The sequence below is a fragment of the Oryza glaberrima genome, chromosome 12 (genome assembly GCF_000147395.1).
Source record: "Oryza glaberrima chromosome 12, OglaRS2, whole genome shotgun sequence".
Classification (NCBI taxonomy): Eukaryota; Viridiplantae; Streptophyta; class Magnoliopsida; order Poales; family Poaceae; genus Oryza; species Oryza glaberrima.
Window position 1 is genome coordinate 17,250,639 of NC_068337.1, and position 20,543 is coordinate 17,271,181.

At 39.7% G+C, this 20,543-nt stretch overlaps 1 protein-coding gene across 1 annotated transcript; it reads right to left on the bottom strand.

The window, feature by feature from the left end:
* Positions 1–6,489: 6,489 nt before the first annotated feature.
* Positions 6,490–10,487, bottom strand: LOC127756335 (disease resistance protein RGA4-like). The gene is made up of 2 exons (XM_052281702.1): positions 9,649–10,487; positions 6,490–8,653 (listed from the first exon to the last, which is right to left on the bottom strand). Exons 1-2 carry the CDS (start codon positions 10,485–10,487, stop codon positions 6,490–6,492), a joined length of 3,003 nt encoding a protein of 1,000 aa, XP_052137662.1.
* Positions 10,488–20,543: the final 10,056 nt, after the last annotated feature.

A 20,543-nucleotide genomic window follows, 5' to 3' on the forward strand; every position in this document is an offset into this window, starting at 1 on the left:
CATTATTGTTACACCAACCACCAGGCCATGAGGCTTTCCTAGGGGATGCCTCTACGACACCAGAGGCTCTTCCTCATTTCTGGCCGGACGGCCTACCAATCCCATCCTAGGGTATGCTCCGATTTGCAAAGAGTAGCACTTTACGATATACGTGACCAATAGGATCTTGATGTACCGGTAGGTACTAGAGATCGCTATGGTCGTTAATGTATCCAAATCAAAGAGATGCGATGTGTTCTATTCCAAAAAGAGATTATCAGAAGCTCCTAGTGCCGAGGGGTAGTTCAGCTCAACAAGTAGCGGTACTTTCTGGAAATTCCTAGTAGGAATGCGACAACCGCAAGAGAGAGAAAGAGAGGACCCAACTATGGAATGTCACGCGTTACTCTTTTGAGTAGCTACAACGTTTTCCTCCTTAGGATGTTCTATTGGCACAAAAGAATCCGGGGACAAAATAGGTGCTTGACTAGATGTGCTAGGTACCTCTTTCATGGGAAATTAATCCTCAAAACTTGTAGCATCTCTGGATTCTATGATTGTACCAACAAGCATGAAAGAATTACAATTAAGAATCTATAACCCACATCATGGATAGCATAACCAAAAAACACACAATCTACGGTTTTCTGATCAAGTTTGTATCTTTTTTTATTATTGGCACATTGATCTTAGCCAAACATCACCAAGAGTGTGAGTATGAGAGAGTCAACATTTTATTTTCCCATTCTTCGAAAGGTGTTACTTCGTTGGAAAGTCCCGTCGTATCTAACATGGCATTCACGAAATCAGTCAGAGTGTGATTCTTTCTTTCGGTAACCCCGTTTGATTGGGTTGAATTATGAGATGTCCTCTAATGAATAATCCCAAGTTCCTCATGGAACAAAGTAAACTCATTTTAAAAATACTCTCCACCTCAATCAGATCTTAATTGTTTGATTTTTCTCTCATGTTGGTTTTCTACCTCAGCATTATAAATTTTAAAGTAATGCAATGCTTCATATTTTGTTTTCAATAGATACATCTAGCAAAACCTAGTGCAATCATCTAGAAGTGTCATGAAATATTTCGTTCCCCTTTAGTCAGCACGTTGTTCATCTCGCACAAATCAAAATAAACAAGTTCTAACGGTATCAAATTACTCGCCTTCGTTGCCTAGTGAAGCTTGTGAGGTTGTTTTGCTTGAACACATGTATGGCACTTAGAACCTTTGACCAAATTGAATTTGGGATTAATGTCATGTTAGCTAAACGTGTCACACATCCAAAATTAATATGTCAAAGTTGCAAATGCAAAAACATTAGACTCATCATATTTACTTACATTGTTCACAATATTATTACTAGCATTATTCAAAGAAAATCGGAGCACGCCTTCGCTATCATAAGCTTTACCTACAAATGCTCCATTTTTCAACACGATACATTTATTGGACTTAAAACACAAGTTTAAAATCATCCACACAGTAGAGAGTCACTGACGAAATTCTTCTTTATTGAGGGGACATAATGCATGTTCTTCGGCAGCATGGTCTTTCTCAGGTAAACTTTAGATCGATCATACCAACACTATGAATCCCCATTAGTAAGGAGGAACCTCTCTCGATCTGATAAGAAGAAAATAAGAAAATATCAACAGCACATATGAATATTAGCACCAGTATTAACACACCATTCAGTGAGTGAAAATAGAAAGAACTGTAGGTAAAAAAATTATCGTGCCCCTATTTTCCTCCAGTCTCACAAATGACCATGTTGATGGACCTCTTTTGCTTGTCCATCTAGGCAATCATTGGCTAAGTGACCATGTTCACCACACAAAAACCATTTACTATTTCCCTTTTCCTTGCCCTTCCTCTTAAAAGTGGTACTTACCTTGGGCTTGACCTTCTTCTTGTGGGGCTTAAGTGTTCTTCTACATTGAATTGGCACTAGAACCTCCCTCACATTTATTGACATGATAGTCTTTTACCCTCACCTTTTCTTCTACAACCAAGGAGCCATTGAGGTCAATAACATTGACCTCTTGTCTCTTGTGTTCCAAATGAAATGGCAAAATTTGTCCAAGATGGTGTTAGTTTGGTAATAATGTCACATGCCACAAACATATCCAACAATCGTAGTTGTTGTTCTCAAAATCATTTTCCAATGCCTGAATCTCAAGAGCCTGCTCTACTACAGAACGGCCGTCGAGTGCACCATGAGATACAACACACAGTCAATGTCGAAAACTCCAAACTTAGTCTCAAGTGCATCCCATGTCTCTTTGCCCATAGGCATATGAATGTACACGTCCATTATGTTGTCAGCCAACACGCTAATAGGTGCACCTCGAAATAGACAGTCAGCCACCTCAAACATGCGCTCCTCCTCATGAGTACGAGGTAGTTTAGTCTCTTGCCTTGTGTGACATGAAAGCAAGGGATGGCCGTCAGCCATAGTAGTGCACATGCCTTCAATCTCTTATAGTTAAAACCATCGAAAGGAGGATGTATTAAGTGATGCAGCAAAATTAATTACCGAAAAAGATCTATCAATTTTTCAGATAGTTGGAAATCTAGTCAATATTCAGCATACTTAATCACAAAAACAGTAGAATAAATATGGCATCTATATCGATGAGTGATCCAAATCTAATGATAAACATTAACTTGCTAACAAAGACTAACGTATTTAACACCAAGGATAAGAACACATATCCGGAAGAGAAACCCCCGAATCCAAAGGCACCTTTGGTGTTAGTGTTGACTGTGTCGGTGTTATCATTCTGCTTAGTTGACATGGTTGATGTAGTCCTTTCTCTCGAGAGCAGAAGCATGAAAGGAGACCAATAGAGAGCAGTAGCACCTCCTAAAAACATAATCACCTGCCTAGCCATGCAGGTACCCTGGAGTACAGAGTTGCGAAGGCCTGCTCGTTTAGAAGAACCGGGGATGACCGGAAGCAACAAAAAGCAGAGGAAAAGAAGGTATGGTGGCCAACCGAACGAACAGAAAGAAGGAGATGAATCCAGTTTATACTTGCGCAAGGGAAGACAGAGAGGCAGAGTTAATCATAGCTAACCGCGGTTGAGGGCCTCGACACATCAAAGAGAATGGAAGACGAGCAGCCAGCCAGTCTGTCGCTCGCATGCACGCCATGGCTTCGCGTGCACGCACGCGTGGCATTCCATCCACTAGTTCAACTTGTCAACAGGTGCACTCAATTTGCAGCCTATTTAGGTTAAGACCTTGTTTTTTTGATATTCCACGTGGTATTAATCTATAGCATTATACTGTGTACCTTTCAAATTTATAGGATCAAAATGGGCTAAGCACAATTAATTCTAACATGGCAGATGTTATTTCCGCGGGAATACTTTGTTGGTTCCGGTTAGTTAGCAGATTGATATTATGTCCGTAGAAGATGGAAAACATGCTCGGTAGAAGCAGGGTTGAATGTTTCGGTTCTAAGAAGTTGGAAATTTAAAACCCTTTTGGCAAGAAATTATTTTGGCTGCAAATTTCAATTTGTATGAATTTAGCCAAATTTATTCAAAGTTGATCAATTGTTTTCAAATTTCAAATAATTTTGTTCTGAAAATTCCCAAAAAAAATTGGAAATTCCGGCCCATCCGTTAGATTCGTGTACAGAGATAATTAATAAACCTAGGTAAAGTGAAGAGAATATATTAGGGCCTGTTCACTTTGATAAAAAAAACCTTACCAAATTTTGGCATTACCAAAAATTTTGGCAGGATTTCTTATATAGTTATAAAAATTTGGCAGCAAACTAAATGTAGCCACTTTTTTGGCAACTTTACTAAAACTAGTTGGGTGTCCCACGCAATTGCGCGCCTAGCACCCATATAAAATTATATATTTTTAATACGATTTTACTTAAAATTTATTAAATAGTTATCTCGTTGTCTTAAGATTTTGAAAGACCAAACCTTATCATCCTCGTGTTTTTAATTTTATAATTGTTAAAAGACACATTAGTTGCTACCCCTTACTTCTGTCATATTATTTTTTATTAGCTTGCTCGATCTACCATTGTTTCTTTTCTTTCTTCTTGGAACCTTTAAAACTTGGATCTAAAAACTATAGTTTATTGTCATGTTGGGCTTCTTTTTTATAATTTCTAGAAGTCCCGTCAAACGCTACCATTATACTCCTCTACAACTGTCCACTGCATCTTCTCTTTATTGTCATTGCTATTTTAAAAATCGAACGTAATTATCATTTAGGTTCATTTTTTACTTTCTGAAGTTCCGCCAAAATATTAGCGACTTTGTCACTGTACTCCTCTATGGCTCGTCCGCTGTCACCCTTCTTTATTGTCATCGAGATTTAATATCAAACATGAATATCATTGGGGTTTTTTTATTTTTACTTTTTTAGAAGCCTGAACCTTTAAAAATTGTATCTTCTAGTTTTTAGAGTTTTATTATCTCGTTGGGTTTCATTTTTTTTATAAATTTTAGAAATCCCGTCAAACGCTGCCACTATACTCCTCTACGACCCGTCCGCCGCATAATCTTTGTTGTCATTGGGATTGTAGAAATTGAACATAGCTATCGTTGGAATTCATTTTTTACTTTATAGAAGACCCACCAACCATCGGCGGCTCTACCATTGTACTCCTATACGACCAGCTCGCTGTGTTTCATTTTTATTGTAATTGAGATTTTAAAAATCAAATATGATTATCATTGGGGTTTATTTTTTTACTTTCTAGAAGTCCCCGCCAACTGCCTTGACTGATTACTTCACGACCTGCTCGTCATCCTTCCTTTTAATCGTCATTAGGATTCTATTTGGTGTTTTATTAATAGTTTTTAGATGTCTCATCAACCGCCACCACTCTGCTCCTCTATAGGCCTGCAACTTAATTAATCTCGTCATGTGTTTTAGATGGTCTTTTCTTTTATTAGTCTTATTTTTTATCACCAATTTTAGTTATTTATAAATTGTATTTCTAGTTGAAATCTTTTTTCTTTTTCTAATTTCAGAATTTATTTTATTTATTATTATGTTATTTTGATATTTTTATTTTTTATTTTCAATTTCAGTTGTTTCAAAATTGTATTCCTACTTTAACTCTCTTTTTAATTTGCCTAATTTCGGATTTCATTTTATTTTTTATTTTGAATTTTAATTAATCTACTATTGGGTTCTTATATGTACTCTTATTTTAATATTGCTTATATTTAATTACGAATTTAAGTTAATTTTAAATTGTATTCCTACTTGAACTCTTATTTTCTTTTCCTTTTTCTAATTTCTATTTTTTTATTTTTTTATTCTGAATTTTAATTAATCTCGTATTGGATTCTTGTATGGACTCTTCTTTCAATATTCCTTATTTTTAATTCCGAATTTCAGTTATTTATAAATTGTATTCCTACTTGAACTCTTCTTTTTTATCTTTTTCTAATTTTGAAATTTATTTTATCATTATTCCGAATTTTAGTTAATCATGTATTGGGTTCCTATATGGACTCCTCTTTCCATATTGCATATTTTTAATTCCGAATTTCTGCTATTTTTAGATTGTATTTCTACTTGGAATCTTCTTTTCTTTTTCTCCGATTAATGTGAGAATTTCTAGCCTCCACAGCGAACGTGGTGCCTCCTTTCAAGACTGTTTTAATAATATAATAGATAGATAGATAGATAGATAGATAGATAATAGATAGATAGATAGATAGATTTGGTAAGGTTGAAAATAGCATCAAAGTGAACAAGCCGTATGCCATAACCATGTGCTTCCTCCATAAAAAACGAATTCTAGATATGAATCTGAACAAATACATTGTTTTTTTGGCATGGAACGTGTATGCTTTAAAGTCGTAAACGCAAGCTTTATCAGCCATGCAATTCATGATTTGATCATTAATCTGTAGAATTTGCAAGCTGTACGTGGCAAGTACGATGAATACAATGAGTGTTCGGAGATTGGATTGAATGAAGGAACTTTAAAGCCATGTGTGTACAGCTAGCTCAATCGCTAGAGCAGTAGCATACGAACGTACGCCAGCTGTCAATTGCGATTATTATTCCAAGCTAATTAATGGTCGGAGGGGGAGTGAATGCTAACTCTCGAGAGGATGTCTCTTGTTATGTACATGTCATCTAAATAGTTATGAAAAAATTCAACAAAATAGATTAATATATCATAAATCACTCCACAAACAAGTAAGTTAAAATTTAACTTCTACAAGTTCCAATGAAAAAAACAAATTCAGTTACATTTGTTTTTTTCGGTGCGACTTGTAGAAGTTAAATTTGACCTTGTATATGATTTATCACATATTAAACTATATTGTTAATTTTTTTATTTTTTTCATAACCATCTAAATGGCATGCAAATAACAAGTGGATGTCCCTAAAAAGTTTAAAATAGTTTCGCTGGTCGGAGGGAAACTTAGAGCAAACTACACTTATTACGTGCTTATTATTAATTGGTAGCAAACTGAAACTGCAACAAGAAAACTAAAGTACTCAGGCAACTAGAGAAACTCCACCCTTGGGCAGTTGATGTTGTTCTTCGCCGCGGCTTTCCACGCAGCACGGTCTATGGGAGAAGGTTTGAGAACAACATGAGCAAGGCTCCCGAGGTTCTCGATGGCGGCGACCTGGAAACCGCTGACGTCAATGCAGTGGAGCTCAAGGGTGATGAGCTGCTGCATGGCATTGCTGCCGATCGTCATCTTCGGCAGCCTGGTGGCCTCGATGAAGAGCCCCTCGAGGAACGGGAACCCTCCGTCCTCCACCTTGAATACACCCTTGCCGAAGTCGTTAATGGCGGCGCTGTCGACCTCCTCCTTGCCATCGTCGACTGTGCCGTCGACCTCCACGATTTTCAGGTACTTGAGCTTTGGCAGACGCTGCAGGATGGACAAAGCTTGGCAGCCCAGCCCAGTCTGCAGCAGATGCAGCTGTGAGATCTCGACCTCACTCAAACTATTCTTCCCGTTGATGAAACCGGGCAGCTTGCTCAGCTTGCCCCGCAGCTTGATCGTGCTGATGGTCCAAGGAACTGTCGGGAAGACTTTCTCCAGGAATTCCAAGGATCGATCCCCAAAATCAAGGGACAGAGATTCAAGATGGTAGGTGCCGGAGGATCGCTGCTGGAGGGACTCCATGAGCTGGGTGGACAGGTCGTTGGGCATGTCTTCATCCTCGGTCCACCATATTTTCAGCTTCCTCAGCTTGCTCGTGTGCTTGCGGTTGAGGATGTACGCAAAGCTCTGGTTCTTCTTCTTGGTGACGACGAAGCCGGCCAGCGTGTGCAGCTGCCCGCCTTTCGCCGCCTTGCTCTTGTGGAGATCATCGGGAAGCTTGAACTTGCCGAAGAGGTAGACCAGCCGCGGAAGAAGGATGGCCTCCAATGGCAGGTCCATCGGCTCCGACATCTGAAGGTCCCGGACGTCGAGGGTCTCCAGGTCACGCAGCCTTCCTATCTGCTTGGGAAGCTTGCGGGCGTCGGTGCCCCGGAGGCTGAGGTACCTGAGCAGCTGCAGGTCGCAGATGCGGCGGAGCACGTTGTCATCGACGCCTCTGCACTTGTGGATATCCAGGACTCGCAGCAGCTTGCACCCCTGGATGTAGTCCACGAGCCGCCTCAGCGGCGGGCTCCGTGGTACAGGTGCAGCACCCTTGCCCCGGCGATCAACTGATGTGCCCGCGGCATCGGCATCGGCATCGGCCGCAGGTTCTTCCTCTTTCTCCACGATGGTCAGCGACCTGACTTGGCCCAACATCTTGGCATCGGTCACCACGGTGGTGTCGTGCACGGAGAGCCGGCGGGTGGGGCAGCTGCTGGACTCCTCCTTGTTGAATAGGATCTTGCCATCCTTGATCAGGCACACATAGTTTCTCGAGATGGACTTCCCGACGAGGTACTCAAGCATGACACCATGGACAAGGCACCTCTTCACCTCGGCCTTGAGGTTCACCATGCTGCCGTCCTGCACGGGCTCGATGATGCTCCGATTCACCAACTCCTTCAAGGCATCGTAAGCAGTATCGAGCTCTTCATCGACCACGTCGTCGTCAGTACGAGCCACCAATCCTTCAGCCATCCAGCGTCTCTCTAGGCTCTTAATCTTGATCTGGTGGCCGTGCGGGAACATGCTGATGGACAGCAGGCATGTCTTGAGGTTGTAGTTGGGCAGGTCTTCGTAGCTTTCGTCAAGGACCCGTTGCATCTCCCTGAAGTCGGGATCGCTACCTTTTGACAGGTGTTTGCTTAGCCTGATGGCCTCTTTGCAGTCCTTAACATCGGGGCTTCTTCCATGCTGCTTCCGCCTCAGAAACTTGGCCACACTTAGCACAGCCATCGGTAATCCATCACATTTCCTGATGATCTCCTTAAAATAATTCTCAAGATCAGGGTGGAGATTATACTTCTTGTGCCTGCTACTTTCACCGATAACATTGTCCCAAAGTAACCTGCTACAACCGTTCGTGTCAAGACCTTTAAGTTTGTACACATAGCTGGATGAGCTGCACGCCCTTGCCACGGATTGAAAGCTAGTAGTCACCACAATTATGCTGCTTGTGTCGTTTGGGAAGGCAGATTTCACATTTTCCCACACTTCCCAGTCACGCAAATCATCAATTACAATGAAGTACCTACAGTCAGTTGGTACGTATAGGTTAAGATCACCACTATACAGATCAATCAGAATTATTCAAAATCAACAAGTAGTGTAGTATCTTATCACGGACGAAAAAAAAAATCTAATAAGAGTAAGGATATATACTTACGTACCAAAAATACTAAAATAATTACTTTATAAAGTTTGATGCTAGCTTACTGTAGATGCATATGGCAGTACATTAATTCAAGGTTTTTTTTTAATACTCATAATTGAATCTATATGAAACTATGGACCAGATTATCACTACATAAGTCATCGGTCAAAACGAATTAGATGCATGACCTAGATTTTTTTAGCAAGATTGTAAAACCTAATCGCGGAATTAGTACATACTCCCACTGACCCAAAATATAAGAATTTTTAGACTCCGACACGGTCTCCGAGATGCTACTTTGACCAATAATATATATAAAAATAAGATATTTTAAATAGAAAGATTAGCATATTATGATAGTTTGTTTAATGATAAATCTAGTAACATTAATTTTACATGATTGATCTTTTTTAATTTTTTTACTGTTAATAGTCAAAATTAAAAATGTTTGACTTGTCACAATTCTGAAAATGCAAATATTTTGGTACGGAGAGAGTATGTACTAATGAGAGTTGTAACGTAAATGTCAGGATAACAATCTACACACCAAAAAAAAAAAAGAGGGGTACTAGCTAATACCACAGCAAGATAATAATGGTATATATATCATGCATGACAAGTCTGGAACTCATTAAAGAAAATTCTTGATTATTATGTTGTTTTTGGCCAAACATCAATTTGACCTGCATTCTCGTAAGCTGATTATGTGGGAAGTGATGATATGGAGTTGAAACTACATTCCGTGTATATATGTAACTAAACTTGAGGCTTATATATGGTTGTGCGACCCTATTAAGTAACTGGAAAATCGAAAATTTTCAGAGGAGAAATCTAACAAAAAATAAAGAAAAATAAAACAGGGGTGGGTAGGAACAGATCGAGATGGAGATCCAGAACGAGTGTTTTACCTGTAGCCCTGGAGGTATCCATGCAGCGTTGTACACAGACGATTGACGTCGTCCGTAGTTGCAACGGCTTCGTTCTTGGGAGCAGCGTGCTGGCTGCTAACTTGGCGGATGATGTCGGTGAGGAGAGATCGAGCATCGGCCTCGCTCCCCTGCGGCGCTTTCATCTCCACCCACGCACAGCAGCCCAACTGGCCGCCTAACGCGAGGGAGTCGCGGCGCTGGTAGAGGCCCCAAGCCAGGGTCGTCTTCCCCACACCGCGGCAGCCGACGACGGAGACCACGCTCAGCTGGCCGGGCTCGGGCTCGGCGTTGTCGTCCGCCGCCAGGAGCTCTGAAAGAGCTCGCAGGTGCTCCTCCATGCCGACAGGCGCCCTGATCCTCGCGCGGGCATCCAGAGCAGCATAATCAGGTTCACCGCGTGGTGCTTCTCCGACGACTCCTCCTGCTGCTGCTCTAGACCCGTCGTCCTTGAGCCCTTCAATCCAGACCATCCATTCCCGTAGCTTGGCGACGCGGCCCATGAAGCTGTCCATGCGTTTGATGTCCTCTTGGCGGGTGTCCATGAAGAACACCCGGCCGAGCAGCGACGACTTGGGCTTGTGGTCATGGAGATCTTTGAAATCCTCGATGTCGTACGCCAAGTTCTGCAGCTCAGCGATGAGGCCATCCAGGCCATGCTTGCCACCTTGCCGGTAGTTCTTGATGAAGCCTGTTATTAACCGCATTTCTTGCAGGAGTTCCTCGAACTTGTTCTTCACCTCGCTCTCAAGTCTCGTGTCATCGGCAATCTCTTGTTGGATCGTCCGAATGACGGAAACGACGGGCAGTAAAATATCCATCCTTGTGTGGGCTAGCTCGCTCGCTGGCTATAGGCGGCCGGCCGGCGCCCCTCACTCTCCCTTTGTTTCGAGGTGACAAAGGAAATGCAAGCGGCCGCAGTAGTGGAGCTAGCTACTGATAGAAGGACGTTTGCTGCTAATTAATAGTAGGACGCACAACACTTGGGCCGGGCAAAACTATAGTTTAATTACAGAAGAGAGACAGATCTAAGGGGTAGTTTGGATACTGAGACTAAGTTTAGTCTCCGTCACATTGGATGTTTGGACATTAATTTGGAGTATCAATCATCTGCCTTTCCTAAGTTGCCAACTCTAGTATGTCATTGCTCACAAGAACCTCCAAATACAAAAAATAATTCACATCAAAAGTCATTGGGTATCTTAATCATCACAATCACACATTCACACTACAAGGACTCATCACCCACAAGAATATCTAAAGACAAAAAATCTCATGAAAAAAATTAGAGGTTCTTAATCATCACAATCACTGCGCAATCTTCTAGATGAAGAGCTAGTCACAGCTGGAGGTCAACATATGAGGTGAGGTAATACAATGGCGAGGTTGTCGACAAGCTATTGGTGGATGGTGGTGGCCGTTGCCACAACTTTACCAAGTTGAAGGAAGAGCTTGGTCCAGCAGTGATGACGATCTTGGGGCGGAGGCAGAAAGGTCTAGGGCTTTCAGATCTAGAGGTCCCCTGAAGCTCATGGGCAATGGAGAGGCGGTTGTTAGCGACCTTGTGATAGAGGGTGGGGTAGGCGGCATCCAAAGCTTAGGGTGGATGATGTGACCATGGCTACTATGGATACAACCATTGCTCACATCATGGATGAACAGCACGATATCAAGTTCAAGTCCTCTAAGTGCTGGAATCCGATTCGGCCACCTACTACACTGCTCCACCTGCTACACTGCTGATTTCAAATGGCCGCCGAATCTGCATACGACCTCCGTTTTCGGCCCGTGAGTACTTGATGGAAAGCTCTCGGAGTCCTCTTTCCAACGGTCTAGCCTCATCCACGAATTCCATCTCCTTTGGCCACAATTGCAAAAATAAAGTGCTGCATCACCTATCATGGGCCTTTGGGCTTGCAACTTTGTTTGGGACCCCGGCCCAAGTGGGACCGATGTGGGGTGCACCCCAAGCTAGTGGAGCACGACCCTAGGACCCTCTTGGTCATTCTCCCACATCCTTAAATAGCTAGGTACCCCTTCGGGGTTTCTCGGGTTTTGATAGATTAAAGTTTAGTCATCGCTACTTGCTTGCAGCACGCGTGTCGGTTAGACCGTCCGTCTGCTTGTTCTTCGGAACCCCAACTTATCATTTGTATTAAATTCCTATTTGCAATATCAGATTGCTTTTATCTTGTTCTTGCTTGTTTCTTCGATTTGCTTGCAGGAATAGGGTTAATCTACACCGGCAAGATCAACAACCCACGGAGAGGTGTATCGATCGCTAAGGCGCAACACAACTTCTCGTACGGTTGTAGTCGGGTCGTCAACGTGTCTCCCAAATCGTAGTTATCTCAACTCACCGAAAGATCGGGCCAACAACAACCTTGAGTCTCGAGTGGAACTCAGGGATTCATCAGGTGGTATCAGAGCTTTCGTTGCTCGGTGAGTTTTTATCTTTCTATAACCAGAAAATAGCCATTCAAAAAAATTCACATCATTTACCTAGCCATATTTGTACCATTGCATTGTTCATTTCAGTTTTTGCTTTGTTGAGTTTGAGTTGCATCGTTTAGTCGTGTTGCTGGTCGTAGCGTTTAGTCCGTTTAGAGTTTCGAGTTCTGGTCACGTTTAGTACCACTGTCGTGTCTTTGTTATCGTCGGGACCTACAAAAACGGAATCGTCTTTCTGCCCGGGTTCTATTTTTCTAGTTTTCGGATGTTTTTGTTGGTCAAGTTTGGAGTTGCACCTAGGTTTCTGTCATGTGCCGTGTGGTTCTGCCATGTGCCGTGGTCATGTCCGTGCTGTTGCGCATAAGGAAGATGCGTGAGAAAGATGGAAGGAGGAGATTAGATTAGATTGTTATTTGTTGGGTTTGGAAAGAAAATAGTAGATTGGATCAGTTTCCTTTTATTTTTCTCTAGATCCGGACTCTATCCTTCCACCGCCGCCCACCACTACCGCTACAGGGTCGAGTCCGACTCCCTCCCTCTCTACTCTCGGTTTCAACACATACCGTGAGTTGCTAGACCTCTTGTGAAAATTTTCGGAGTGTCGGATTGGATATCTGTTTGGAAAAAGGAGCCGGCATAAATTCAGCATTCCATTTTTGTATAATTTTTAATTTTGGTGTGGACTTTTACATTTGAGTCCCTGTAAATTTTATATTTACATTTGAGTCCCTATGACCTTACATTGAGGTCCTTGAGTCGGTTTTTGTTAAAAAAAAAGGCAGAAATGTGCTTAAAAAAAGAAGAAAAAAAAGCCGCACCAAAAAAAAAGAAAAGAAAAGCAGGAAAGACAAAAAAAAAGAGAAAGAAAGAAAGAAGAAAAGGAGAAAATCATTTTTGTTATCATTGAGCTGAACTTCATATATCAGAGTTGTGCATGAGTTGTTACTAGTGCTATCTTGTGGTATCGTTTGTATCTAGACTCGCGTCTCTTGTACGTTCTAACCTAGGACCAGCACGGTACTTGACTTTGAACGATCATTCAACTTTGCATTCTCTGATTTGAGCATTTGCTATCCCTTTGCTACATATTTAAGCCTACCCAGAGCTCCACAGATCTGATTGCAGCCGTACAGCAAGTGTTTGCCAAGGCATCGATACATCCAACCTCCATTGGGGTGCTTGGTTAAGTCGGTGTACATCACCATTCCACTTGCTTTGGTAAGAACTTGTAAGAGCTTGGGAAAAGCTTGAGTGTGTGTGATATTTCAGCTGCCACTACCTAGTAGTTGATAGGAGCGTGCATATTCTTGTGTATGTTTCTTGTTTGCTACTAACCATGGCAGGATTGCGCAAGGGGATATGAGATGGTCATGCTCAACCTCGACTTCTTCACCATCAACGAGATATAGCGACTTCTTCACGCATCACATATGAGGTACATGATAATGATCTTGCAAGGGTAGAATCTAAATTGCCAGTTTTTGATGGTAAGTATGATTCCACCGCTTATGTTAATTGGGAGATAGCAGTAGACAAACAATTTGATGAGTATGATTTCTCTAATGCTCAAATGATTACGGCTGCTAGTAATAAATGTACCGGTTCTGCATCTTTTTGGTGGTACACTGTTGGCAATAAGCTTGAAACTTGGAATGAATGCAAAACAATGATGAGGAAAAATTTTGTGTTTTCATATTATAAACATACTCTCCTTGAGAAATTAGAACATCTAAAACAATGTGACAAAACCGTGCGGGAGTACTTTCATAACTTTAAAATTTGTATCACTTATAGTGGTTTAAAAGAAAGCAATGAGAACACAATGACTAGATTTTTTTAGAGGGCTTAATTCTGATATTCAGGCTGGGCTTATTAATGTGACATATAATCATATAGGCCACTTGTTCATGCTTGCTTGCAGTGTTGAGAGCAATATTTTAAAGAACCCAAGGGAGAAACAAGCTATGCTTGTGCCTCCTATTACTGACACTTTGCAGGGAGCTCAGAACATTCACCATGAGGAGAAGAGCAATATGCTCGAGATGTCATCTCCATCACTCACGAAGGAAGAAGAGAAGACTGATGCACCTACATTATCTGAAGAGGGCATAAAAGGTAAATTAAATGGTGCTGATATTACTCAAGGTGAGTGTGCTTCTGATGAGTCACATTTGTCCACTATCCATGCTAATCTAGAGCAAACTTTGGTGGAAACTAATTCTGATTTGCCTTTGTCACAAGTTGATTTACTTGCTGTTCCTTGTGATAAAGAAGAGTTGTGTGATAATGCTTCACTTATATCCCTACCACAACTAGTGAATGAACATGCTATTTCTAGTGTTTCTTTGTGTGCCGATTTTAAGAATGTTGTTCACATTGCTAATGATGTACAGGAACGTGAATTGCTATCTTCTTTAAATATTTTGGGCTATGTTCAGTTTGATGATTTTTGTGAGCTCGATAATTTGAAGAAGAAATAATTTGCTAAGTCTGATTTGCCTTGTTCAACTAGTGCTATTTTTCATATATTTGGCAAATCTGATGATAGAGGAATATATTTGGTGCATAGAGTTTACATATGTTCAGATTTAGAACCTCCTATACATGTGGATAAAACATGCAAGCTAGAGAGAAATGTTATTGCTAACAAAATTATCTCGAGTTTGTCTTGTTTTGATTTGATGAAACAAGTTGTTTTAAATCGACCACGCGTTGAGCACCATATGGAAAAAACGAGGACGGTTTTCCGTGAAGAAGGGGAGGATGATGTGACCATGGCTATTATGGATACAACCATTGCTCACATCATGGATGAACGGCACGATATCAAGTTCAAGTCCTCCAAGTGCTGGAATCCGATTCGGTCACCTGCTACACTGCTGATTTCAAATGGCTGCCGAATCTGCATACGACCCTCCGTTTTCCGCCCGTGAGTACTTGATGGAAAGCTCTTGGAGTCCTCTTTCCATCGGATCCAGCCTCATCGGCGAATTCCATCTCCTTTGGCCACAATTGTAGAAACAAGGTGCTGCATCACCTATCATGGGCCTTTGGGCTTGTAACTTTGTTTGGGACCCCGGCCCAAGTGGGGCCGATGTGGGGTGCGCCCCAAGCTGGTGGAGCACGACCCTAGGACCCTCTTGATCGTTCTCCCACATCCTTAAATAGCTAGGTACCCCTTCAGAGTTTCTCGGGTTTTGATAGATTAAAGTTTAGCCATTGCTACTTGCTTGCAGCGCGCGTGTCGGCTAGACCATCCGTCTGCTTGTTCTTCGGAACCCCAACTTATCATTTGTATTAAATTCCTATTTGCAATATCAGATTGCTTTTATCTTGTTCTTGCTTGCTTCTTTGATTTGCTTGCAGGAATAGGGTTGATCTGCACCGGCAAGATCAACAACCCACGGAGAGGTGTACCGATCGCTAAGGCGCAACACAACGTCTCGTACGGTTGTAGTCGGGTCGTCAACGTGTCTCCCAAATCGTAGTTATCTCAACTCACCGAAAGATCGGGCCAACAACAGCCTTGAGTCTCGAGTGGAACTCAAGGATTCATCAGTGGAGGAAGCGGTGGCGATCAGAGCTCATGGCAAACAGGTGGACGGCGGTGCCCGGGGAGAGGAGAGGCCATGGTTGACTCTCGGGGTTGGGGAGGTTAGGAGACGACATGTGGCAATCGGGGGTAGATAGGCGAGGAGATGACCGTAGGCCATGAGGAAAACCCCATGCAAACAATAGGTGTCACTCGGATGTGGTAGATTGGATTATGTGGAGAGAAAGAGAGGAGAGGGAGAGGGGAGGGGAGATTTGATGATAAGGATTCAGTGGCAACTGTGAAATTGATTTCTTTCGATGGTAGAGAGATGGTATGATGGTCTCGGTGGCAGTGCAGGGTAACAAAATGAGCCCGTACGAGATGGGTGTATTTTTTACCGTAGTATGAGGTCACCTGTGACAGGCCTATACGTAGGTTTGACATCTCTGATAGGTGCACATATAGGCTCATCACAAATGACCCTTACCTATGATAAGACGGGTCGCACCTCACAACCTCATCACAGATAAGGTAATCCGTGACAAGGTACTTTGGCCCATCATAGATGGGCTAATTTGGCGTAGTAACATGGTGCAACAATTGTTTTTCCATGCACGCATAAATATATTTTTAATCCAAAAGTAATTTTTTAATTAAAACATGTATTTTGCAATACTAAAATTTTAGACTGCACTTGTTCATCACTTTTATATGCATATTAACAATACTTTTCTCATACACGTTATTCTTTTGCATTCAAAAACAGACTTTTACAAGGATAAAACTCTTTTTCGCACTAGTCGACTCAAACAAGCACAAGAATCCTACGGTCAAGCTAGGTGCATATATATCATCCAAATTTAGGGTATCAAGATTTCTGTAAGCTAGTAAACAAAACCAAAATCAACCAAGAACAAAGACAACAAAAACATAATCCTATATATGAAGAAGGTGCATCACCAGTTGGTTCGGGCCCCAAAGCTATTGTTGCTGCCACGGGCTCACGGGCACGTAGTCGCCATCGATATGGCACTCATCCTCATTGCCGGATCCTGTGAGAGTGTGAAAGCATGGTGGAGAAGGAAGCAACAACGTTTCAAACATAAGAACTATGGCTAGCTAGTTCTATTTCATTCGTGATGGTTTCTTTTTTTTTTTTTGCAGTGACATTTTCTATGATTTCTATGACGTGAGTTTAATTTAAGTAATAAAAATAGAATATATCAAGATTAATCTTTATGACGTTTTAGAAAAACTAGGAAGGAAGCCCGCGCAGATGTGCGGGCATCTTATTTATTGTTTTATGATTTATGAAATAATGCTAAAAGATGTCATGTCTCATCTTTTTTATGCTGTGAGATAAACTGACTTTAATATACTTAGTAAATGATAAGAATGTCTCCAACATTAAAAGAAAATCAGTCTGTCCCGATTACTTATAAATTCTCCTATCGTCACCACAACTTATTATTACTATTTTAAAAGTTGTGTATCTATAAATAGATAAAACTGGATATGTACCAATAAAATAAGCCTAATACATCATTGATACACTAAAATATTCACTACTTATCTAAGTGTTCATGTTTCACTTATTCCGAATCCATATATAAATATTTTAAAAATACCACTTATACCAATTAATGAAATAACACCGTTAAAGATAAACATGAATGCCCCTCTAACGGGTGAAGCCGATCGTAGCCACCAAGACTTTCTTTCTTTGTTGAGTTGAAAGATGAGTCCCTCGTTGATTTTAATGTCTAATTTACTATCACAGCCTCATGGAGAATTGTATTCGTATATTGGGGTCACCTCGACTCAGGCATTTTAGTGGGAGGTATGCTCAAAGGAGAGTGTTGTAGCATTTGCATTTTTGGCGGTTAAGTTTGATACCCTACTATACTTATGACATTGTAGCAAACTCTATTGTTCATGCTTGATACCCTTTAGAAAAGGACACATAAAGTGAAGGTGATCAAAATAATAGTTGTTTTTAAACTTTGAATAGATGTGTGGCACACGATAGACACAATTTTATGGTGTTAATCATCACTACTCAAATTTTCATAGTATACGTAGAGTACTCTATTTTGAAAAAAAAATGATGAGGTTCATTATTCGATGCTACTATACTAAAAAAGGTATACCACCACAACAATCTCTATATCACCATATTATTGGTTATATTGATAAATATCTATAGTTTAGCACCTGATTTATTTTCAATAACTATTAAGAATGTATTTATTTTTTCAAACTTCTTTACAATAACTAATAATTTGTGGGAGTATACTTATAGTCACGTGGTGGGGGTGTTTGACATACATTCATCAATTATGCCTAACATGTTGAAATTCCTTGGAAATATATCATGTGTAGTTTACTGCGCATGACACTTGATTGTTCATTTGTTGTTAAAACTATTTGGTAAAGGAAAAAACATACATATATGACTGATTTATGATGAATGAAAGGGTTATATTATAGCAAAGATCATTGGTAGGAAATATTTTTATTTTTATCACATCTATGTATCATATGTTGCTCATCACTTAAATACCAATCAAGCGGTTCTAAAAAACTGAAAATAAAATTTTTGATAAATTAATCCAAAAAATTAAAATTAAATCGGATTTACTTAAAAAATAGACTAAATTGTTTTTTTATCATTTTTTACATTTGTAGATATAAATTAGTGTTGTATATTTATCAAGTGATATTAGAAATCCTAAAATATAATGTGAAACTATTTAAAAATTACCACAACATTAATAATTATATGTTGGTCCCATGTGTCATGATGTATTTAGGACCATAATATACCTTTTATAAGACATAAATATTTCATTTATTTAAAGCATGAAACTAATCACAAATTGAATATAAATATAAATTAAAAAGATGAATGTTTACAGACCATTGATTTGATATTTGATATTTATATTATAGATCTAGTTCTATTTGCTTATATTTGTGAAGTAATATATTTTATTTTACATTATAGAAACATCTGTTTTAAAAACCGTCGATATTTTTCCCATTGGTACTCCGTACGTTTTTTTTTTTTTGCCTTTATCTTTTTTATCCTAAGTACGTGCATATATTTTTCTTAGTGAGCTCTAACTTTTTCTTGAATCATACGTACACTACTTATCTTTTTTGCAACAGTTAAGTATGTACATGTAGATTTGATCTAATGTCCTAACATAACAGGCCTACCAATTTAAATAAAAATTAATGATGAGATTAGACAAATTCACATGGTGGCCTACAAGAGTTGGTAGAAATGGCACATAAGATATAATATAACATAGTAGTAAAAATATAGCCAATATAGCTCTGGAATTGGTGATTTAATTAAAAAAATCTACAGCTGCTAAAGTGTATGCGTAGATCGTCTATAAAAATAATTGTTTATTTACAACACTAGATGACTTCTATTGTAAATTCCTAACGTTTGCGCATTCACAATCAGATTACTCTCTATGAAAAAACTGTGATAATAAATTATGATGTACATGTATCATGTAATTTGGAAAAAAGAAAAAAAAGGAGAGTTAGGATCTGGATGGCATCAATCGAGCTCGCCGAGGCAGATCAGTCTCCATGAAAATGATAACAAATTATGATTCACATGTATTGTGTAATTAGAAAAAAAGAAGAGAGGGAGAATCCAGAGTTGGATGGCATCGAGCTAACAGAAGCATAAGTAACAGAAGCATAAGTACGTACGTATGTACTTGTGGGTCTGGAGAGAAAGGGTGAGAAGAGATTTAGTTTTGATCCAACGGTTAATATTATTGGGTCCACCACTTTAAATGAAAACTTACGGTCAGATGTTTTTCTTTTTCTCAGAATTATATTTAAATTATTAGAGAGCCATGTGGCGACTTAGGAGTGTTTATAGGAGTCTCACGTGGCGGCTTGAGAGCATTTGTAGAAGTTTAATGGACTTTTAGTATATAATAATAATAGAATAGAATAGATAGATAGATAGATAGATGAGAGAACAGTTAGACAGAAATTTATTACAGCTAGTTGTTTTAGTGAATATTTGTTTTTTATCTAATTTATTAGAACGTCACGTGGCGTTATAGGAGCATTTATATATGCGTCACATGGTATTTAGTTACGTTTATAGGAAATTTGATGTACTTTTACTGTATAATAGATATATAATAGATAGATTGGATGTCGTGGATATAATTTAGTGACATCTGTTTGTAGAATTATTTAAAGTAAAATAATATATGCTGTTAACTTTTTTTATAGTTAAAAAGTATTTCCTTGTTATATTTGGTTGCCATATAAAGCATATGGTGCATAGAACAGCATAGATCTTAAATTACTTATTTAGTTAAAAATAAAATAACAATAAAAAAAAGATATGTGGCTTAAATTAGAGATTAGGAAAGGAAAAAAGAGATGAGGGGAGAAGGAGTTACGTACGTGATGAGGGGAGAAGTAGTTACGTACGTACGTAGCAACAGGAGGGGAGATCGGTATATGTGGAGAGGGGAATTTTGTTTTTTTATTAGATCTAATGGCTGATAATATTGGACCCACCAATTTAAAGGAAAATCAACGATTAGATTCAACGATTAGATTTTGTAGTGCCACTTGGCGGTTTAGGAGCGATTGTAAGAGCGACACATGGCGGCTTAGAAGCGTTTGTATCAAGTTTCATGGATTTTTTAGTATATAATAGAAATAGAAGATAGATAGATAGATAGATAGATGGCACTAAAACAATGACGTTTTATATGGTTGTTATATAATTTTCGTCATGGAATATCATTTTTATTGTAGTATGCGCGAATCTCAAGCAACTGACATTTTGAAATTAGATGGGTTATCTATGAAGAAATAGGATCAAGGTCAACTTAAT

Bases quoted from the DNA above. Each gene is read 5' to 3' on its own strand.
- LOC127756335 (XM_052281702.1), bottom strand. From the start codon at position 10,487: ATGGATATTTTACTGCCCGTCGTTTCCGTCATTCGGACGATCCAACAA. The intron at 8,654-9,648 runs GTAAAACACTCG...TGATCTGTATAG, and splicing joins GGATACCTCCAGGGCTACAG to TGGTGATCTTAACCTATACG.